Source organism: Moschus berezovskii, chromosome 19, assembly GCF_049115385.1.
Source record: "Moschus berezovskii isolate FMDL1 chromosome 19, NW_MosBer_1.0, whole genome shotgun sequence".
Taxonomy (NCBI): Eukaryota; Metazoa; Chordata; class Mammalia; order Artiodactyla; family Moschidae; genus Moschus; species Moschus berezovskii.
Window position 1 is genome coordinate 15,285,566 of NC_142478.1, and position 16,020 is coordinate 15,301,585.

The 16,020-nt window shown below is 42.7% G+C and overlaps 1 protein-coding gene across 5 annotated transcripts in view; it reads left to right on the forward strand.

The window, feature by feature from the left end:
• Positions 1-16,020, forward strand: part of ZNF827 (zinc finger protein 827) — a 193,529-nt gene that overhangs the window by 98,453 nt on the left and 79,056 nt on the right. For all 5 annotated transcript variants that reach the window (XM_055405489.2, XM_055405491.2, XM_088827996.1 and 2 more), the window contains exons 6-7: positions 2,931-3,170; positions 5,576-5,630. In XM_055405489.2, coding sequence (XP_055261464.2) covers positions 2,931-3,170; positions 5,576-5,630 — 295 coding nt within the window. The remainder of the gene's footprint in view (positions 1-2,930; positions 3,171-5,575; positions 5,631-16,020) is intronic.

Below are 16,020 nucleotides of genomic sequence, written 5' to 3' on the forward strand. Positions count from 1 at the left end.
GATCTAAATTAAATATAACGGTTGCCTGCAGTTTAGTTGCTGACAAAAAATCAGGTCGTTTTCTCTGAGAAAAATGTGTAATACGTCAGGAAGAAAAAAAGCACAATTAGCATACTTCTTACATGAAATCTTATGGGTAGCACCCTATTAATATTTTTTTTAAATACTCCTCTATCATCTTTATTGCAAATCAATAGTCTGCATATACTTGACTTTCACCTGCCTCATACTTGGCAAAGAGAGCCTAGCTTTCTCTGACTACCCCACTTAGAGCAGTGAGATTTCCCTGTCATATTTCCTAACTGTCCCACAGATCTGCACTGGCTTACTATTGCCTCTTACTGATATGTCTATCTGTCTATTCATCCATCCACTGGGCTGGCCAAAAATTTCATTCCAGTTTTCCCTTAGGACCTTAAGGAAAAACCCAATGAACTTTTTGGCCAACCCAGTATGTATTTAACTATCTATCCATCCATCCATCACAAATTACCACCAACTTGGTAGCTGAAACCAACAGAAATGGGGGCCAGAAGTATGAAATCTGAAGGTTCTAGGGGAGAATCTTTCTGCACTCCTTCCAAATTTCTGTTGGCTCCAGGCAGTCCTTAGCTTGTGACTGCAAAACTCCAGTCTCTATTTGTCCCAGTCTGTTTGGGCTTCTGTACCAGAACATCATGGACTGGGTAGCTTGTAAACAACAGCAATGTATTTCTCACAGATCTGGCATCTGGGAGTCGAGGATCAAGGTGCCAGCACGGTCAAGTGAGAGCCTTCTTCCTGGTTCACTGTCAGGCATCTTTGCAGTGTGTTCTCACGTGGAAGAAGGGGCAAGGGAGCTCTCCGGGGTTTTCTTTATAAGGGCACTAACCCAGCACATGGGGGATGGCTCCTCATGACCTAATCACCTCCCAAAGGCGCTACTTCCAAACACCGTCACATTGGTGATTAGGTTTCGACGTGTTAATGTAGGGTGGGAATACCAGCGTTTGGTCTACAGCACAGCGTCTGTCCTCACATGGCCTTTTCCACTGTGTCTCTGTCTTATTCTCATCTGTGTATAATGTGGACACTTATTATTGGATTCGGGACCTGCCTAGGTAATCCAGTCTGCCATCTATCTATCTAGTCCTTTTTGTTTTGTTTTTTTACATTTTCCAGAATGTTTGAGTGTACGGTGTACAGTAATAGCTAACAAATGTTTACTGATTTGAAAGTGTGGCCTTTTTTTAAAGTGATCCAAATCAATGGCTGGGCCAATTGTCCCACCTTGTTTCCAGGGTGTTCTCTCATTAACTCTAAGGAACACATGTCCATAAAGACACTCTCGCCTTCCAAAGTAAATGTATGTTTCAAGCTAGAGACCAAATGTTCAATAGCCACACCTAAAGCTAGAGCAGTCAGCAGGTTGAACTGTTATTATAACTTGTAGGATTGCTGTTTTTCTAAGTGTTAATCCTTGGGCTGCAATTAACTTCCTAGGTGGTCTTGAGGATTACTAGCTCCCAGCAAGGTGTAAATGTCTCGGTTGCATCAACCCTATTTATTCTTTATTAATTTAGGTGCCCTGGAAAAGAAAGAAAAAAAATATTGATCAGAGCTTTTGAAAGAGGGGGAGAAAATCTTAGTATGAATATGCTCGCTCTTACTTGCTTCACTGAAGCTGAGTATGTTATAAATAAAAACCAGGGGCAGATATTTGCTGTGTTCTCCGTAAGTTCTAGAAGCAGCATGGCAGAGAAGAAATAGCGTGTGAATGTGATCACGAGACTGCGGTCAGGAAACCTGGTTCTAGATCTGGAGGCATTCACCCTGCTTCTACTGCCGTTTGTGTGGCCTTGAGCAAGTCACGTGACCTCTCCGAGCTTCCATTTCCTACCTTTTCTGGAAGTCAGATGACTCAAACTAGTTTTCTGTTTTTAAAAGAATTGGAGTATAATTGCTTTACAATATTCTGTTCATTTCTGCTGTACAACAGAGTGAATCAGCTATCTGTATACGTAAGTCCCCTCCCTTGTGAGTGCCTCCCTCCCACCCCTCCTACCCTACCACTGTAGGTCATCACGGAGCGCCGAGCTGAGCTCCCCGTGCTGCGCAGCAGCTTCCCACTGGCTGGCTGTCTCACACATAACAGTGTATGTATGTCAGTGCTGCTGTCCCAGCTCACCCCACCCTCCTCTTCCCCACCTCTGTGTCCGCATGTCTGATTTCTACGTCTGCATCTCCATTCCTTCCCTACAGAGAGGTTCATCAGTAACATTTTTCCAGATTCCATATATATACATTATTATGTGATACTTGTTTTTCTCTTTCTGATTTGCTTCACTCTGTTTGACAGAGTTCTAGGTTCACTCCACAGCACTACAAATGACCCGATTTCACTCATTTTTTATGGCTGAGTAATATTCCATTGTATACACCTCTTCTTTGTCCGTTCATCTGCTGATGGACATCTAGGTTGCTTCCATGTCCTGGCTATTGAAAATAATGCTTCAGCAAACATTGGGGTACATATGTCTTTTTGAATTATGGTTTTCTCAGGGCCTATGCTATGGGTCGGACACGACTGAGCGACTTCACTTTCACTTTTCACTTTCACACATTGGAGAAGGAAATGGCAATCCACTCCAGTGTTCTTGCCTGGAGAATCCCAGGGACGGGGGAGCCTGGTGGGCTTCCGTCTGTGGTGTCACACAGAGTCGGAAACGACTGAAGTGACTTAGCAGCAGCAGCAGCAGGGCCTATGCCCAGGAGTAAGGATTGCTAGGTCGGTCATAAGGTTAAACTGGAAGGTTTTCAAACTGTGTTCCAATGTGCCACAGTGCTTTCTTCTTAACCACTCCCTTGTGGTTCTCTCTGTGTTGAAAGACTGGGTTTGGTTCAGAATTAAGAAACTCTAGCATTTTTGTTCTTCATTCACCTGTTTGCAGCGGAAAGCTACAAGGACACTCAGATGGTGAAGATTAAAGAGGAACCTATGGAGGTTGACATCCAGGACTCGCAGGTCTCAATATCACCCAGCCGCAATGTTGGCTACAGCACTTTAATCGGGCGAGAGAAAACGGAACCCTTGCAGAAGCTGCCAGAAGGCAGAGTACCCCCGGAGAGAAACCTATTCAGTCAGGACATCTCTGTGAAGATGGCTTCCGAGCTGCTTTTTCAACTGTCAGGTACGTTTTCTTGCAGGAAAAATAAAGTCAACAGTTGGGACTGATTTGAGGGAAAGCCACTCTAACAAAGTAAAAAAAAAAAAAAACACCTGCTTATAGGCTTTTTTAGACAGAAATCCATTTTGTTACTTTAACATGGATTCCACCATTCAAATGAACAGTCCATCAAATGTTGCCAAGTCAAACTCCTACTAAACTTTCTTTAATAGTTAAGATTCATTTGAAATTAGAACTCTGTTCAGTTCCATGCAAAAGACCCCTGTTGCATGGATGAAATATCTCACCTCTAGTTTTGTTTAGGCAGTTGGTCTGATTAACAGCCTTTTTTCCCCCCCTAATGTGCAAAAGATTAACTTCAGTTTACTCTAACAGTGGCTGAATTACTGTGAATTCCAAAGTAGTGTGGTTGGAATTAATGAGATTTTACTATATCTTGCCCCTGCAAAAAAAGTCAACGAAAGGGACAAGTAAAAGATGAAACTGTAAGGACTCTTTCCCTAGCTATTTGTAATCTGGTAGAACATTTTCTGTAAACCAACCTTTTCTACTTCGACTACTTAGAATTCAAAGTCAAGAAGTCAGTTGCTAGCTCAGCTAAATGTCTTGATAGAATAGGTAAGAGTCCTAGAACCTAAGTTGTTCCCTTTATTACCTCTTTCAAGCAGCATCCTCTTCGTTGTTATCAAATTTAATGTACTATTACTGTTTAAATGTGATTGAGATGAATGGAGACTCATGTAAGATTCAGACTTATATAGAAATACAGATACTTTATCTTTGGTCAAGCATTGGCCTACATTCTGAAATTCAGGCGTCAGTAGTGTTTGTCACTGATGTTTCATGAACTCTGTTTTGCTATGAGCTTGCAGATTTAAAACACCCATTATTTAAATGCCACATTATTTAAGTTCTAACTTTTCTCCACTAAGAAAAACCCCAGAGAAAGGAAAGAAGCTAGGATCTGCATGCCATTCTGATAGCTCATTTTCTCGTTGGCCTTGTGACACCACCCATAGCTGTGAAGTTACTGGTTGGTGCTGAAAATGGTGGCTCTGGGTTCTCAAACAAGAAGTGTGCTTGTGCAGAGCAGAGAGAGGTGGAAATAGTGAAGTCAGTAAACTGAATAGGCCATATCGTTCTTTGCAAGTTCCAAAGATGTTCCAAACATGCAAGAAGCTTTTCTTTAAAAAAAAAAAAGCAAAACAGGCTTAATGCATCTCTAAAAACAATGTAATTTTGTGAGTGATTTGGCAGTTCAGATTTGCAGAAGTGAGGCCAGTGTGGCTCTTTTCAAAAAGTCTCTCTCTCCAGCAGTACATTATCACGGTCTACTATCAGCCTGAAACTTTGTGTCTGAGAGTTCTCACCCTGGCGCTGTCACTGACCGCCCCGGTGACCTCAAGCAAGTCATTTAGCCCCGATTTCCTGCTCTCTCAAAGAACTCTGCCTGTGAATCCAAACTCACCCTTACTGTTACTGTTGAGTGGACAGAAAGGAATCATTCGTGCAAACACGCACACAGCAGCCTCAGACCAGCATTTAAAAGCACAGGAAAGATGGCATTAATCTTTGTTTACACTTTCTCCCGGAATCCATGAGATTAGGGGTTTTTCGCTTGCCCTGCCGTTGAAATCTGAAACCCTTGTCAAGGTGGCCGGGTTTCCTCTGGAGACTTAAAAGAAGCCATTGAGAGCTGTGACAGTCAGAAGCCTCACATTTGAACTGGTTAGGGAAGACCAGAGGTCAACTTTTGTGCTCTTGAAAGCTAATTAAATAATTTCTGACAGCTGGTAGATACAGACCTCAAGACGGAGTAAGGGAGAGTTAACCTCCCCTCGTCTAATGATATTTTTTTGTCCCCTGTGACATTTATCAGAATAAGCGCTCAATGACTCTCACACCCAGAGGTCTTACGACTGTTTTTATAGCCTGCCTCACAAAGGGGCCTGACAATACGGAATGCTTAAAGGTTGTCATCAAAGTCAGAAGCGGAACAGTTGCAACAACTGCAGTTTTCATGCTGAATCAGAGAACAGCAGACATTTTTCAGTTGGGGGAAAATATAGTTGAAATAACTCTCTTTGTGCACATCTGTGTGTGTGTGTGTGTGTGTGGGGTATGTTCATGTACTTACTGAAGCCTGATGAAAATCAGACACACTTGTACTTTGTTAGTAACTCTTTCCCTTTGATTGGTTTTGAATTAACTATTTTGGTAGATGCTGTTGACACGCTTCTGTTGCGTGTCTTTACCAGTGAGACAGGAAGGGTTTGAATGCTTGAAAGAGAGACCAAAAGAAAACCGCAAGAGAGAAAGAGGTGTGGATGGCGTTTCTGCTTCAGCCTTAAGCGCAGATTGAGTCAGAACGACCTAAGCGATGTCTGTTTCACCCTCTCCCTTTACAGAGAAGGTGAGCAAAGAGCACACTCAGAAAGAAAATGCCATCCGGACGACCACCAGGTAGGCCGCTGCGGGGGCCCCTCAGCATACCCCTGTGGGAGTCATCAGGCCCGCATCACAGTTGAAACAGCGTTCCTCAAACTTTTTTCTTTCACTGGGTTCAGAAGTCACCCCCTTTCCCCCATTTTGGGTTTGAACTTTGGTTGGTGGAAACAGTAGATAAAGCAAAGGACCCCAAGGGGGGAAAGACCATTCATAGTTATTAAACATCAGAGGGTGTCACTGTGCTGCGAGTTTTCCTTATGCTATGTTTTTTGTTTGTTTTTTTATTCCTTACAATGATATTGTGAAGTGGCTATTTGTTATCCTCTTGGGCTGAAGTTCCCTGACTTGAGGGTTGGAGCGGGTGGCCGGACTGCGACTTGGAGCTGGGTCTGTGTCTCCGGGCAAGCCTCACTTGGTTGGTAGGCCGAGTTCAGCTGTGTTCCTCAGGAGCTTTGCGCTGTGAGCTGATCATTTGTCGCCAGGGACATCCCAACTTTTTAACTCATGGCATTGTTAGGAGGGCAGAAATGTAGAAGAAAGACAGTGCTTTCAAAACTTGCAGGAAAACTGACATCACTAACAACTGTAGGTAAGGAAGCTTCCCTATTTGCCAGAGGAGTTTTAAGAGGTTAGCCAGGGGGCTGTCTGCCCATCTGCCACCCATTCCAAGCCTTATAACCACCCAGATCTCAGCTGGCAGGCAAGTGCCAACAAGCGCAGACCCCATCACTGGAAAAGGAGCTCTGGGGAGAGACAGTCTCCCCCTTGGAAGGCTTTTTAAAATATTTATTTTATTTATCTATTGGACATGCTGTGCAGCATGTGGGATCTTAGTTCTCCAAACAGGGATGGAACCTGTGCCCCTGCATTGGCAGCACGGGGTCCTAATCACTGGGCCACCAGGGAAGGATGTTTCTCCCCCTTGGAAGGCTTTAAGTCAAGGAACTTTACTTTCCTGAGAAAACTTAGATTCTTCCTTGTGGGAACTGTTGATGGGTTTTGTGGTTTTAATTCTTGGTGCAGAAGATATGACAGGAATCAAGCTCAGAGCATCATGCGGGATGCTCAGAGTACACAGGAACAGTGCCCCTTTGAACCTTCACCTGAGCTGTTTCTTCCTTTTAATCCTGTGAATTGAAATGTGGGACTGGCACATATTAAACAGTTATTAACACAGAGCCAGCTTGCTTTACGTAGGGTTTATATAGTGTTAGGGACAGAATCTGCCTCTAGCAGAACCCAGGCCTGGTCTTGGCCTTGATCCATGTGTGAGTGTACAGATGGGAAACAGGTCTTGCGACCTGATCTGGTCTGTGCATTGTGTTGGGAGATCGGTCTTGGGGGTAGAGAAGTGATTTTGTCTGTTCAGCTGGATGCCCAAATAAGAGGTGCGAACTGCTGGACATTCCAGTCTGCTTTCACCATGTGATATTGTTGTTCAGTCCCTAAGCGTGTCCGACTCTTTGTGACCCCATGGTCTGCAGCATCCCAGGCCTCCCTGTCCCTTCACCATCTCCTGGAGTTAGCCCAAGTTCATGTCCATTGAATTAGTGGTGCTATCCAACCTTCTCATCCTCTGCCACTGTCTTCTCCTTTTACCTTCAGTCTTTCCCATCATCAGGGTCTTTTCCAATGCGTCTGCTGTTAACATCAAGTGGACAAAGTATGGGAGCTTCAGCATCAGTCCTTCCAATGAATATTCAGGGTTGATTTCCCTTAGGATTGACTGGTTTGATCTCCTTGCAGTCCAAGGGACTCTCAAGAGTCTTCTCCAGCACTTCAATTCGAAAGCATAAAATGTAATCTTAAAGGCTATTTTTTTAGTATCTGTGCTATGTTCGTTTGTCTAAACACATGAAATTGGCCAGATTGGTGGATGTCGAAAGACAGCAGTTTAAAGATAATAGGTGTTAATTTTAATTTGCTTCCATAGGCTTCCTGGAGTGTCACAGGTCAGGTTCCCTAAACACAGAGCCTGAGACAGGATTCTCATATGGGTGTGCTCTCAGGGCGACCTGCCGGGGTGCAGTGGTTTGGGAGAGAGAAGGGGAGCTGAGCGAGAACGGGGTGTCAGCTGGATTCTAGCTCCAGTTCCTTTCCATGGAGAATTCTGAGACATGGATTGCACCACAGAGTAAATCCTGCCTCAAGGTAAAGGAGCCAGTTCTTGGTACCCCCTTGCAGCTGCTGCTGCTAAGTTGCTTCGGTCGTGTCCGACTCTGTGCAACCCCATAGACATCAGCCCACCAGGTTCCGCCGTCCCTGGGATTCTCCAGGCACGAACACTGGAGTGGGTTGCCATTTCCTTCTCCAATGCATGAAAGTGAAAAGTGAAAGTGAAGTCGCTCAGTCATGTCTGACTCTTAGCGACCCCATGGACTACAGTCCACCAGGCTCCTCCGTCCATGGGATTTTCCAGGCAAGAGTACTGGAGTGGGGTGCCATTGCCTTCTCCTGGTACCCCCTTATTATCTACAATTCGGCAAGAAATGTGTGGCCCACCACTCCAACCATGAGGGTGGTTCTTACTGTGAGCAGCCAACACTCCCAGCACCGTGGGGGTGGGTGCACCGGTGCATTAAAGGTGATCTGGGCAGGACCCCAGCAGCGTCTCCTTGGAGGTTTCCTGCTGGCTCTTTAAGACTACATGATGATACTTACGTAAAAGAAAGGTATGCTGAGAGACCTTGTTATGGCATGCTTTTCAGATGTTCCCTGGGAAGAGGTAAGAGGAGGTTTGAACTAGCCCCAGACAAGTGAAATATGCCTCATAGCCTCAATTCCCTTGGCTGGAGCTGGAGCATAATTATAGGATAGAAAAGACATTTTTTTAAGCCATTTGGCAAATATGAAGCAATCCTTAAATTCTCCTGTTGCTGGGAGTTTGTGAGTAAGAAGAAATCCAAATCAGATCTTTTGCCCAAAGCAAAGGAAGAGATGCTTCCTATGGGGCCGCCACCCCACCCCATGATGTAGTGTTCAGAAATCAGTGTTACAGGTTGCTAAGTTTATTGTTCTTTGACAAAATCCTTGGTGTGTTTTTATTTTTCCTTTGAGTGGGCAACTTGCCCAATTAGCCTCTCCTCAAAGAGATCTTTTTTTTTTTTCCCTTCTCACCTCATTACTTAAGGTGGACTAGAATCAAGCTGCCTTGTGCCAAGAAATCCTCTGTAACCTGAGTTACTGATAGCAGAAATAAGAAAAAAATGCTAGTTCTATCTCTTCTTTTTTGATTCTTGTTTTAGAAAGAGCTATGTTTTTTATAAGAAGTTTGCACAAGATCAACTAATGGAGGTTATGTTTTAAGGTGTGATTTGTGATACTTTCCAAAATGATTTGCATCAAGCCTCCAAATTTCCATATCTCCTGATTTTTTTAAGTACTAAGTGGAACATTTGGTTAGTTACTTGATTTCCCATGTTTGATTTCCTAGAAGAAGCTGACCATCCAGAAGGATGGCCAATGATTGAAGTCAGAGTTCGGAGTTGTCCACGTTTAAGGGTTCCTGGACACATTTGAGATGCTTTACTTATAAAGGGCAGCCCTGGATGCTGGCCTCAGTGCAGTATTGGGATCAGGCGCTTCCAAATGCCAGTGGTTGCCTGAGCCCCTCTACACGCTGGGGTCTGCTCTTGAGGTCTGGAGATGCGGGGGAACCAGAGGAGAAAAGAGATGTGCAGTGCTGAAGAAAGAAACGGATTCTCTTAAGGTTCTCTCCCTGTCCTTTATCAACCCGCAGCTTCCCCCACCGGTGATTATCATTATTAATCTTCACTGTAATTGCAGCCACAAGAGCAGAGGGAAAGCGTGGCAGCCCAGGGCAAGACACTCCATAGCTTGGCATTCCGGAGTGTGCTCATTCACCCAGGCTACAGGAAGCCCATCCCATAAAGGCTGATGACTGCACCCCTCTCCTCATCCAATCCCCCCTCATCACCGCTGTCCATTGGCAATGCTGCTTGTCGATATCGTGATTACAAGACGGCAGACATGGAAAGAGAAACTGATGTTAGACAATATTCCTCGTAAGCTCTCTCATAAAAGAGGTTTTAGGTAAAGACAAGGGTTGAAACCAGTAACTGGCAGGTTTCTGGATCACTGACTCTCAGTCTCATTTTTCAAAACCTCTTACAATGGAAAATTTCAAATATAGGCAAAAGCAGAGAATGTACCCAGGATAGAGTTTAAACAGTTCATGTTAGTTCACGAATGTTGTCTCCTCCATCCCTTCATTTTGTTCTTCCTCCCTAGATTATTTTGAAACAAATCCTAGACATCATTTAAAGAACTAGCTTGAAAATGCCATTTTAAAAAATCATCCTAATAACAGACTCAGCTGCTTAAATTAGGATCATCTTCCCGAAAGCAAAGGAGAAGACAGTCCACCAGGGTACCCCATGTGGCCAGGCAGCAAAATCAGTCTGCTTAGCAGCTGGGATTTTGGATCATGTGGTCCTGCTCACCCATGCCTTGACCTTACCCTTTTTCCACCATTGTCTGTGCCCTCCTGGGGGCACCTCCATAGAATCAGTCCTTCAGTTGGAGCTTCACTGTAAATGCTAAAACAGCAGTTCTTCTGCCTGTTTAACCTTAGAGTGGAGAAAATTCAATCTAAGTGTAAAGAAGTCTCTGCGTCCCCTTTGAGATAGCACGTGGCATTCTTAATGCCATTCTGCCTGACAAATGAGATGGGTCCACCCGGACCCAGGAGAACAGAAAGACTGGAGGCTTAAGAGACTAATACAATCTTGATTTTTCGATTTCCTTTCCCGGCACAACCCTCGGTTCTGCCGGGAGCAGATAACCAGCTAATATGATCATTTGTAGATGAAAATATATGAGGCATGATATCATAGCCAGATCCCAAAGTTTAATGGAATAAAAAGAAGATCTACATCTTCTGACATGGACCGTCACCCAGCCAGATGCTGGATAAGATCGAAGTAGGAAAATGGAACCTTCCTGGCAGGTGAATTGGACGTGCTTGATGTTGTGTAACACCATGAACTTCAAACAATGGCTGCCAAGAACCTTCTCTTGGCTATTTGTTCTCTCTTCCCCATTAATAATTCAGTGTCCATGGGGATATCAGATTGCAGGCCTATGAGAAAACCTTCTCACACCTGGCTTGCTCTACTCCAAGAGCCAGGAAGTATTTACCTGAATAGTTTTTTTTTTTCTCTATTACTAGGTGAAAAGCAGAAGTGGGAAAATCAGAAAGGCAGAGTCAGATCATGCTGTGCCAACCAATATTTGCCCAATTTTCAGAATTTGAAATGCGGGCTGTTTTTCTGTGATTTAGAGAAAGGCACTTACAGTGTTTACTAAAAGACATATGTACTTGAAAGTGTCCAATATAGAATTTGCCTGGGTGGTGGTTTGGATGCCTGTCCTTAAATATTTATGAGTCAGTAATAGAAATTGCACAAATTTATTAGAGTGCGATGTACTGCTTCAATTTGTGCAATTTCCCGTTTTCATTTTTTGAGAGGCATAAGAAAACAATGTTCCATTACCTTAAAAAGTAAAAGATTACAAATAAAGAACACTGGATTACATGGAAGCAATTAAGAAAATAAACAGGAAACAGAGCAAATGAAATAGATATTTGAGTAGCTCTGCCTATAGTTGCTTTACGCTTTATATTTTCTGACTTTAAAGGCATAGAACTTTGTTTCTAAAAAATGAAAATTGCTACTAATTTCATGGAGTCCCTCTAGTTAAGACTTTTCGTGCTTTTTTGGTCAAGTCAAGGCTGTTGGACCATTGCAAATTTTTTAAAACACCCTTCGTCAAGACACTGCCATCTACTGGAATACTGTCTTAATAAATATGTAAATCTATGATGTCTGTGATGTTGAATACTGATCCACCCCCAGCTGGGGCTTCCCTTATGGCTCATCTGGTAAAGAATTCACCTCCAGTGTGGGTGATCTGGTTGGATCCCTGGGTTGGGAAGATCCCCTGGAGAAGGGAAAGGCTACGCACTCCAGTATTGTGGCCTGGAGAATTCCCGTGGACTCTATAGCCCATGGGCTCACAAAGAGTGGGACATGACTGAGCAGCTTTCACTTTCACCCACAGAGAAGGTGCCTATGTTCAGCACGCGGCCTGCACCGCTGTCTGTAGCTGCCCTGACATAAATGTTGACTGCAGTGTTTTCCATTGGCAGTCCATCCTTTTCAACTTTTCTTTGAGTTTTCATTTTTCAAAGAAGTTAAAACTCATCCTTAAACAGTGGGTTCTTTGTTTTTAATACACAGAGCTGCAAACTACTTTGTGCCTTGCTGCCCTTTAGGGTTTTTTCCCTTCTTACTGCGCCAAACCTTCCTCAGTCCTTTTCTCTGTTCCTAAACGCCGTTGTCCTGTAGGTATCACGCTCTGCCATTCTTCCTCCCATCTGTGACCTCGCCATCAAGCCGCTATAGCTGAGACACTGTGCTTCCAGGACTGCTAAGGTAGTGTCACTATGGAGAGGCAAGATTCAGTCTTCCTTTCCAGGATCTGAAGAGTGCTGTGCCTTTCTTGTCTTCCGTTTCCGTGGTCTCTCTCATCTTTATTTCTGCTGGCTTACAACAGTGTTCTGTGTGTGGAGCCCAGAGCAGTCAGCAACGAGATGTAAATCTGTACGTCTCTGTACGTAGACATCCTTCTTTAACAGATCATACACAGGGAACATGTGCCGTGCGGCCCAGGCACCACCTTCACTCCTGCTCTTCTAATCTGGGGTTTTTCCTCAAGGGTCTCTCCATAGCTGTTACTAGAAATATCTCCAACAGTCCGGGGTTGACCTCTGTGGAGGGGACAAGCCCTGGTGGACAGCACGGCAGCCCGGGGCCCATGCACGTTTCATGGGCGTTACAGGGAAATGGGACAAGGGCTCTTGCGCCACTGCAGAGAAGACTGAGTTCATCTGTGCTCTGCTCACCTCGGCAGAAGCCCGTTGTCCTCGTTCATGCACAAAGTCGGCTTCCTGCGCGAGAGCCGGCTCCTTCCACGAGCTGACATTTCACGGATCTGGACATGCAGGTCCACTTCCGTGGCTGTGCCTGGCTCCGGCTCCCCAGGGTCTGGCCTCCCTGTCTCCGCCACCGTCGACAAGGCCTGGCATTGTGCTCCTTGTCCTGAGAAGTTTCCTGGCTCGGCGGTGGATGAATGCTCAAGTTGCAGCAACAGGCATTGTTCCTTGAAAACTTGGTGTTAGGTTATACAGGGTAGAAGCCTGCCTCTAGGATACACTGACTAGAAGTACTTTTCAGAGAAGAAAATTTACAAGCATTACCAAAATGTATTCTTCGTAAAATACCCTACTTTTCTTCTACAATATTTTAAACAATCTTTTTCTTCCATGACTTTCAGCCCTCTGCAACTGGAGTCAACTGATATTAATGGAATCAGATTTTAGATAACAATTTCCCTTGCCCATGTCTTTTACAACTGCTTCAGTTATGTCATCCTTGGCATATTCTTTAAAAGACTAAGAGTCTCTTTCAAAAGAAACAATTCCAAACTGTAAAACTTAATCATTTTTTAAGTTTTAAAAAATAACTTTTGTTTCCAGAGAATGTAGGAGGTCATAAAGAAGAAATAATAACCACTTATAATCAATCCAGCTCCCCAGAGGCAGCCACTGGCTGCTAGGTTGTTGGTGTATATCCTGGCTGAATTTTTATCTATTCATAGATGTATACTTTCCTATCAAAACTGGATCCTACCATATGTACTGTTTCATAATCTCTTTTACCTAGTAATACATTTAGAACTTCTTTTCATATCAGTAAACATAACCCAATATTATTCTTTTAATATTTACATGTGCCCTAATTTATTTAATATGTTTCCTTAATTATTGAGTATTAAGGGCTTGGTTTTGTTTTCCCACGTTGTTGCTAATAAAAACAATGCCAGGATAAATCGACTCAAGAAACATGCACAGTTTTCAGGCTTTTCTATGAACTGTCAAATTGATTTTCAAAAAGGTTGAATTTACAATTTTACTAGAAGCTAATGAGAGAGAGAATATTTTAAAGGTCTTTGATTTATCATTAAAAAAATTTTTTTTAACCAGTTGGAAGGTTAAAAATTATATCTTATAGTTAAGACCTTTTCATGTATTGATTTCTGGTGATATCAAGCATTCTGTTCATGAGGAGGCAATTTTTATTTGTTTTTTTCTTTTTTTCAATTTTTTATTGTCACATTTTTCTGTCTGGTAGTTGGTCTGGGTTGAACTTTTTGTTTGATTGTTGATATTGATTTTTTTTATTATGAAAAATTTTAAAACAAAATGAAAGAAATAATATAATAAACCCTCATATCCCCACCACTCAGATTGAATAAATATTTGTTACACTTATTTCACCAATCTTTTTCTCCTTATATTTTAGATCACATCCAGGCATGACATTCATGCTCACATTCTTTGAGATATGTATCTCTAAAAAATAAGGGCATTTTCTGCAATACCATTTCATACCTTATAAATTAACAACACGTTTGATTGGTTTACAGTTGCTAAGAAGGTTCAATTTGATTGACCCCAGCCAAGTATACAGCCATATCAATGAGGAGGAAAAGTAAACACATTTTGGCTCCAAAAATTAAAGAAAATTGGGGGTCTATATGGATAGCCAAATGATGGAGTGACCTTGGCTCTCCACCTGCCCACAAGCCCTTTTAGATACCAAGTCTGCAGTGCCAAGTCTCAATCTGTAGATAAATGTGATTCCTTCAAGTTTTACTCACTGCAGTCCTTCTTTCTTTGAAAATACGTGCACCCAACATGATGAATGACCGGCTTTCTAGGCCTAGCCCATGGGAGTCATAAGAGGGCTTCTCTGTTGCGTCCCTTTTCAGCTTGAATAGGGAGCATGCTGTTTCAGATGTTCGGGTTGTCCTCATGTCAGAGACAGGTGGTTTCTCATCTTAAGCGCTCTGCTCCACCCACGTCCCCTGACCTGCCGCCCAGGGTTCTTTTATTCAAATAAGTAAATAAATAAAATCACTTAAGAGTAAGGGTCCTCGGGAGGGACCGTGTACATGAATGCCATTAAACCCTTGTGTTCTTTCATTTTATATTACCTTTTTAACTGACCTCAGAGAAGTTAAAACAGGGAAACTGGCAATGACTTTTCTATCTGAAATGTTGATATTTGGGCCCATTTCAGAAGAAGCAGCTACGCAATCTCATCCAAAATGAAATGAAGGTCCAAGGGAGCAGTTAGGATGACCACATAGCTTCTGAAGTGACATACAGATTACTATACTGCAGCAAAAGGACCTTACCAAGGTTGCACAGAGTGCTCAAAATCCTCTTACAGAAATCGGTAGGACTAAGCAGTTAATATATTTCAAATACCATCATTTTATAAATAAGTTACAAAACATAGAGTTACATAAACCTATGCACAAGAAATAACAAGCATCCGTTATTATAAATTATTAGCAAATACCCAAGGACAGTACCATTTGAGAAAAAAATAAGTACTCCCTAAAGAAAATTGCATTACTCATGAAAATTAAGTTGAAAATGAAATAATGGCATTTGATCATTTTTTAAAGTGCCATATGTAAAAATAAAGTATGGCAGTGTTTTTGTAGTTGTGAGCATAGTTTCATGCAAGCTAGTCCAGCTTCTCAGAGAGTTTCTTTTGACCTTAAAGTATTTGAGGAAGTGTTGAGAAGATAGTTACAACTAATCCAGATAGTTCCCCTTATCTTCAAGTAATTCTTTTTTTTTTTTTTTTGATATGTTTGAAAGCTTTTAGAAAAAGGAACTATGATGCTTTGTGTTCTGTGTCAATGACTATAGCCTATTATTTGTTGGCAGGGTCTCAGTTTTATTGAGAAAATGTTTCCAGTTTGTTCTCATTTTCTTTGGTTTCATGAGCTATGGGTGGAGATTCCATATAGACGTTACTAGTGTCCATTTCAGTGTGCAACATTCATATTTCACATGGTCAGAAAGTCCTGGAACTAGAGTAAGATTTATTCTGGGAAGAATTTAGCCTGTCAGCCTATCTCTGCTTGAGGCTTCCGGAGGCATAGTGGATTGTTTACTTGACTAGTGCCACCTGCTCATTTCAAAATATAAATGTAGCGAGTCACTCTGGGGTATATATGTCTCAAGGGCTAAGTAATTCAGTAATTCAAGGTCTAATTAAGTAAATAATTCATTAATTTGATTATCTTTAAAATACCAGTACAATGGTTGTAGACACATATATGGAATTCCAGTTCTTAAAAAAAATAACCTGATATATCAATGCAGAAAGCTAGTAGTTCAGTGTCCTGACTTGAGATCTGGGGCTGAGTGGAGATTGAGGCAGCCCTGTTACCGGCAGGGGCTCAGGGCCATCTGGCAAGGTGGCCCCGGGGCAGGTGTGTCCTGGGAGGCAGTTCGTGG